This window comes from Anopheles funestus, chromosome 2RL (assembly GCF_943734845.2).
Source record: "Anopheles funestus chromosome 2RL, idAnoFuneDA-416_04, whole genome shotgun sequence".
Classification (NCBI taxonomy): Eukaryota; Metazoa; Arthropoda; class Insecta; order Diptera; family Culicidae; genus Anopheles; species Anopheles funestus.
In genome coordinates, this window is record NC_064598.1 from 70,158,773 (window position 1) to 70,165,474 (window position 6,702).

At 42.2% G+C, this 6,702-nt stretch overlaps 1 protein-coding gene across 1 annotated transcript; it reads left to right on the forward strand.

Annotated features, from left to right (window-relative positions):
- Positions 1-155: 155 nt before the first annotated feature.
- On the forward strand, positions 156-2,161 carry LOC125766364 (uncharacterized). Its single transcript, XM_049432233.1, has one exon. It carries the CDS (start codon positions 1,268-1,270, stop codon positions 1,910-1,912), a length of 645 nt encoding a protein of 214 aa, XP_049288190.1. The 5' UTR covers positions 156-1,267; the 3' UTR covers positions 1,913-2,161.
- Positions 2,162-6,702: the final 4,541 nt, after the last annotated feature.

Genomic DNA, 6,702 nt, shown 5'->3' on the forward strand with positions numbered 1-6,702 from the left:
TGTCCGTTTTGTGCCGCTTAAACATCATATCATTTGTAGAAACTAATTTAAGGTGGGCATTCCTGCTGCTAGTTAAACTGTTTGCTGAAAGAAAACATCGAAAACGTAAGCGACTGTAGCGTCGAAACCCTTGGCACGTGCTATATAAACAGCCGATTGCAACCTCTCCTGCTCATGTAGTAGTTGAAGGGAGTAAGCGATGGCTGCAATACAATCATTGTTCGTAGTGATGATTCTATCAATTCCACTTAGTCTCTCTTTTGGATGGCAAACGGTTCAAACTACGAGAGCATCAGCATCCAGTTGTTACGAACTCACAAATGGACAGGAATACTTGCAACCGAGTACTGCGGTCGATCCACATCAGGAGCATTTTGCATTTGCTGTCGTTTCTCAAACCCGAGTAAATTCCATCTAGAAGCTTATAACGGCCCATCCTTCGTGTTTCTACCTGTGCAACGTCCAGACGGGGCAATACCTCATGGTGGCAGCTAATGATCGTGTCTACGCCATCAATAGAACTTTGCCGACTTCGATCAACGGGAAATCCTTCATATTTGGACTTTATTATCCCCACTGGCCTGCATCTTCCGACGCCCACATTAGAAACACCCTGAAGCAACAGCTGCTGTGTGTATCCTCTGAAATAGATCCGATAACCCAAAAGCAATTAATCGATACCTTACCACACTCACGTGTATCAGGAACAACCGATGAAACCACTTGCTACTGGAAGTTAATTCCACAGCCGGCCTGTCCCAGTGATAAACTCTGCTAGCCGGGCGACCTTGGAAGCGGTTTCACTGAATGATCAACGCATCGATACCGTCAACTTTAGTGTGCAAGGCCATGTGCATATCACCGGAACCATTTCTCCCGCATCATGCATCAGCTCATTCAGTGTGGTCTTATCTTTCTTTCCATATCTTTCGCTGTCTCTTTTCGTCTGCCTCAGTTCGTCTTTTCTCTTCTCATTCATGACACCCCCCCGTGTGTTGAGGAGATGTACTAGTGCCGGTCATCTATTTACCGACTGATCATCAACTCGATCATTCATGGGTATTTGCCGTTACATCGTTGTTCTAGCTGATAGAGAACCCACCATTCCTCAACCGCATCTGTGTGCGCTCGTTACGTTGTGTCGCAATCGAATGGAATCTATATAAAAGTGTGCTCAGCTGGACAGTGGGCCAGTACTACTAAAACCGTGTGTCTTCACAGTTACCGAACGTGTCATATACACATACTCACCATCAACACTGCCAACATGTTTGTCGCGGTTTTCGGCATATGTGCTTTAACCCTTACCTGGCATGCCAACGCCATGTACGTCGAGGAGCGACGCAGTTGCCGGACGGATGGATGCGTCACTCAGAATGGCTGTGTACCTCGCTACTCCCAGTACAGCACTGCAATCTACTGTCCACAGCGTTGTGTTATTGAACGGTGTCGATCGGTGGAGAACGAGCAACAGCGACGTGTCTGCCATCAGATCACTTCCGTCGCCACCGGACAAGTGCTGGCCGCACTGGATTCCTACGACCGGCGGAGCAATCAACGGTACGCAACACTGGTGAATCCCAACTCGGGTGAACGCGACCGGTGGAACATGATCGTCGGTCCGGGGAATAATTATTACATCCAGAACAGTGACACCAGAGAGTATCTGCGAGCAAGCGACAATAACTACCTGTATTTGGTATCCGAACGGCCCACTGACGAGAGCTTCCTGTTCAAGCCGGATCTTGTCCAGGGTAGCTGGTCCTGTGTGCTGCTTCAGTCGGTCTGCTACCGGGGCTACATATTCGCCGAACAGAATAACGGAGGATATCGCAACTTTGCGATGATCACACGTGATCTCCAACGGTGTTATCGTGAAAGTCTATGGAGCATTTCCACTGTTAATTGTTGAACGTTTAGTGACACAAGTGAGGGTTTCCGTTACTTTCCCACAGTTCGTATTACTCGAACGAGACTGCCATATTTTTCATACGTCTAAGCAATGAAAAGGCGATTATGTTTCGGCATTCATGAATGATATCCCAACCATGGTAGATTTTAGAACAAAAAATTATTCGGAATATATTAAGAAATTAATCTTTTGAAGGTACAAAATAAGGGTTTTTCTGACACAATAAATTATTAAATATAACTGGTGAAATTAGCCTTTTCTTTTTTTTAAGTAGGCCAGACGTAGCTACCACATACATCAAAGACGTATTCAGAGTTACTCATTCAGTCTATATTGGTAATAGGAAAAAAATATTCCAATTGAGAATCTAACCATTTACTCAATAATTCATTGTCTTTCTGGTTTGATTGGTATACAATTGAGCAAGTCGTGCTGATATTCGTATTTCATCTAATCTAAGTCTAGCTACTGAGAGCATTTTCAAGTCTTCAATTCTTTGTAAGTCTTGATGCTTATAAATTTAGGGATCCCATTTAAGGCAGGCCAACCAGAACTCCTCGAAACTTAAGATCTGCTGAAGGAAGATTCCCGTTTCCATTCATTTATTCTTAGGCAACTGCATGAGTCCGTTTATGCTATGTAGTTTTCGATTATTTATTCCATCTTTTTTTAACTTCAGAGCTATGTTATTTAACCTTTAGATTTTCGACCTACTCTACCGAAACTGACCATGTTATCAGTTTCAAAATGTTTTACGAGTTGGGTCATTCAGAGTCATTCTACCATCGTGATCAAGCCACCGGAGTTCAAGGCATTCTTTCCACACAAACGTGATCAACTAACCATCTTCCTCTCTAAAATCTACTATAAAAATTTCCTTGAGCTAAGCCATTTTAGTTCTAGTTATTGACAATGGTCTTGGATTTAGTATGCATAACTTAAATTTAAGCAACGTATGTAGCGGACATTACGATACTAATTTATTTCACCATTATTAATACAAACACCAATTTTGTCCTTTGTTGATAAACCGAGACTTTAAATGTTGTGTCTAGCCTCAGCGCTATCCGTTGCGATAAATATTTCTAATTCTACAGGCTGTCCCATGGCTAAAAATTGACAGTAAACAGACGACTAATTCTATTACGTTCTAGGTTTGTAAAATAAACGTTATACGCTTTTAGCATTCAACATACTTATAATGTACACGTTTGATTCCACTTTTTTATATTTCACGGTTTTTGGATCTTCTGCTTTAGCCAAAAAAATTACTATTTTCTATAAAGCAATTTCAATAAGAAGTTTTTTTTTTAATATTCTAATTCTATACAACATAACGTCTTGAACGTTTCAATGAAACAATCCTCTACATGAAATCAGCTTTCCAAATGACAGATTTAAAGACATGTCTTGAGGTAGTGTAATTGTCGCAAATGGTAGCGAGAAACAAATTACAATGCAAATTACAGTGCCATGTAAATCTCCAATCCTCGACGTTCATTATCTCACAGTCCCTATTGCATCTCGCTCAAACCAACTCTCGCACCGTTAGGTCGCGAACCGTAAAGGCAACAGTCGTCCTCCTCCGAGTTTTTGGCCTGGTGCCAACGTCAAAAAGGGAAGGACAATTTGTTCCACTTCGTCAAACTCCAGTTCAGAAGTCAATTAAAAGCCGAAGGATGTTTTGTTTCTGTGATGTTTATTTTTTCTCATCCTCTCCTCCATAACATGCTGCTCGGTTTTGAAAGCTGGCTTTTACAACAACAAAAAACTGCTCTCAAAACGTGCAGCAAAAAAGAAACAACAGGATGGCCACACGCCCGTCACCAGCCAAGCTCGATCGTTTTTGGCCGTCTGGTTTGGGCAGTTTGGGGAAAATCCCTACCGTTGCAGTTTAAGGAAAGATGCCACACTGACACAGACCGGCAAAGAGATTCTTATCGTAACAAAACAACAAAAAAAACAAGCAACAGCTACCCTTTTAATAATACAGCCTAGCCCGAAATAAAAACACAAGTAAAATCACGCCAAAAACCCAGCAAACCGTAAAAATCTCATTTTATGCAACGATGATGCAACACACTGGTGACATTCTTTCGTTTTGCAATGTTTGCCGCTTGCAACTGTGTCCTTTTATTTGCGCGTTTCATTTGCCTTCATTGTTGGCAAGGACAAAAAAAATAGTGCCCACTACTGTTTGGGGACAAAAAACAACTGGCACCTCAAGATTTTGCTACTTTTAAGAAGCAGCAAAAAAAATACGGTCCCAGATAAACAAGGCGCACAATAAAAGACCGACATACACAATGACACAAAAGACGTAAAGAAAATGCACAAACACACGCACACACACACACATTAGCGTACACAAACAACACCAGAGCAAAAATGGCTAAAAGTGCAAGCAGCCGAAACGTACCGAAGGGAAACTAATTAAATTTCTACTAAACTTCGCTTCCTTCACCGGCGTGGAAAACGATCGCACCGGATGAGGGCAAGCCGGTTTTTTGTTTCTTTTCTTTTTATTCTCCTCCTGGACCCAATTTTCCATCAAGCTGAGCGCATTCTTTCCCATTTTTTTTTGCTCGCTGCATAGCATTCTCGAAAACCGTGAGGGATAGTTCATCTTCGGTCGCCTAGGTGCGAGGGAACGCGTACTAACCTTAAAAGACGGTACGGGTATAGCATCGAGATGAATCCAACGAACCTAGAGACCTGCCACATTTCCCACTGCCCGGTTTTGTGCACGTTGGGTGGAAATAAATTAAAGCAAATCAGAGAGAGAACGAGAGACAATGTTGAAGCAGGCCAATTACACCATTTTCGGGAGCTGACAGCCCAACGGCACGACGGTAGCCAGTGGCTCGGCTCACAGCGCTTTGACATGAAACGGACGTATCCTGCCTCGAACCAATCTTTGCTGTCCGTTGTTAAAATGACCATAAGCGATGCATGGCTACGAAGGCAAAAACATACTCTCTACACACACACAAAAAAGAAAAATTCTTTTCTAAAGGCCCTACACGCCAATGGTGCATCCTGGGTGGCTGAAGCGTACGGACCAAAAAAAAAAAGCTCTACTTCAGATAGAGCCACTGCGGAACATCATTATGAAGCACGGAACAAAATTCAACTGTCGGCTCGAGAACGAACGCTCTGCTTTGATTTCGACCCAAAGGAGAAAAGATGCTTGAGTTGAAATGAAAATAAAAAAAAAACCAACGACATTCCCGAGTGCCTAAAAAGGATTTGCAAGCCTTTGGCCACTTTCTGTCACAACCAAGAACCTCGGCCCTGGGAAATTTCGTTTAAGCTCTCATTCTAGAAGGCCGTTTGCCATTCGTTTTCCAAATTCCTTCAGGACTACGGGACTAGGGGATGGGTTTTTTTTTTTGGGGGAAAATTCTTACCGGACAAACTAAGCCGGCATTTCAGGAAAGTAGAATGTTAATGAATGCACATCTCCGGACGCACAATCTTGCTGCGTCTTCTTCCAACCAGTGCCATCTTCATCATATCGTGTTGGGGATATTCAACAGACGGAGCCAGAGCTAATCCACCCCTAAGTGTGACACGCTCCCTTCAAAACCGTCGCAACAGCAGGGCAAAACAAACTAAAAACAAATCCCTCCTAAAGAACACAACCGAAGGTACACACTGATCTATCGAGACAAACGGAAGCAGGGAACTAAACGTAAAAATGGCAATACGACAGCTAAACGACAAATCTAGTCCCCAAAAAGAAGGAAAAAAAACACATTCAACTATAGAAGCTTTGTTGCTAGAGAAAATAAAATAAAATCTACACTAAACACAAACGCTTTTGTTAGCAAATGCAGAAGCAAAATACATTGTGACACGGTGCCCGCCCAACGGGTGTTGTTGATGCGATGGTTTTGTTTTATGTCGCTGTCCATTCCGTACCATTCCACTTCTCGTTTCGTTGGGTTAATCTGCACTCCAAAACGATGGTGCACTGTTGACGCACTGCACCGGAAATGAAGTCATAAATGTAGCGATGACCTTCAGAAACGGAACGAAGCAATTTGGTTTCGCATTAAATGTGGGCTAGCGGAGCAGTAATGCGTTGTGTTTCATTTTCCGCCAATTATCAACCTGCTGATGTGAATTTCGTGCGATAAACGTGCTACAATGTTGGCGATAGTAAAGGGTAGGAAAAATCGTGTCCACTCGTTTGTTAAAGAGCATTGAAATTGACATAAAAAAGATCAATTTACATAGCCGTCTGCTTGAAATGGTGTGCGGTAAATGATGTAATACAGCAACATCATCGAATCACTGCAACTATTGCCTTGATTAATGTATTAGATAATTCTTTCTAGCTTAAACCTCACACTTGTATACTTCTACGTGACACAAACACACGCAACACGTTCAATCTATATACTAAAAATATCATTGAACAATTATTTATCCACTTTAAGCTACAAACATCACCCACCATGCCTGCGACACGACAATGTTCGCGTTCGAGTAAAATACACAAACGAGAACCGACTCGTCTCGGGGCGGCAAATGAGCAGATCCATCCCTAACTGTTTCGTTGTTTCCACTGCTGATGCACATAATTACGATCCATTCATTGGCCGTTTATTCTGCCCTGACCATCTTCATTTGAAATCGAGTTTGTTTCTTTGCTTGGGCTGAGACACCCGAGAACAAGTGTTCTGGACGATGTTTTGCTAATAAGCATCAAAACACTTTAAGAAGTGATTGGTAAATAAACTCTAATTTTTATATCCAAACAAAAATATGTATATTAAGATACT

Coding starts and splice junctions, on each gene's coding strand:
- LOC125766364 (XM_049432233.1), top strand. CDS start 1,268: ATGTTTGTCGCGGTTTTCGGCATATGTGCTTTAACCCTTACCTGGCAT.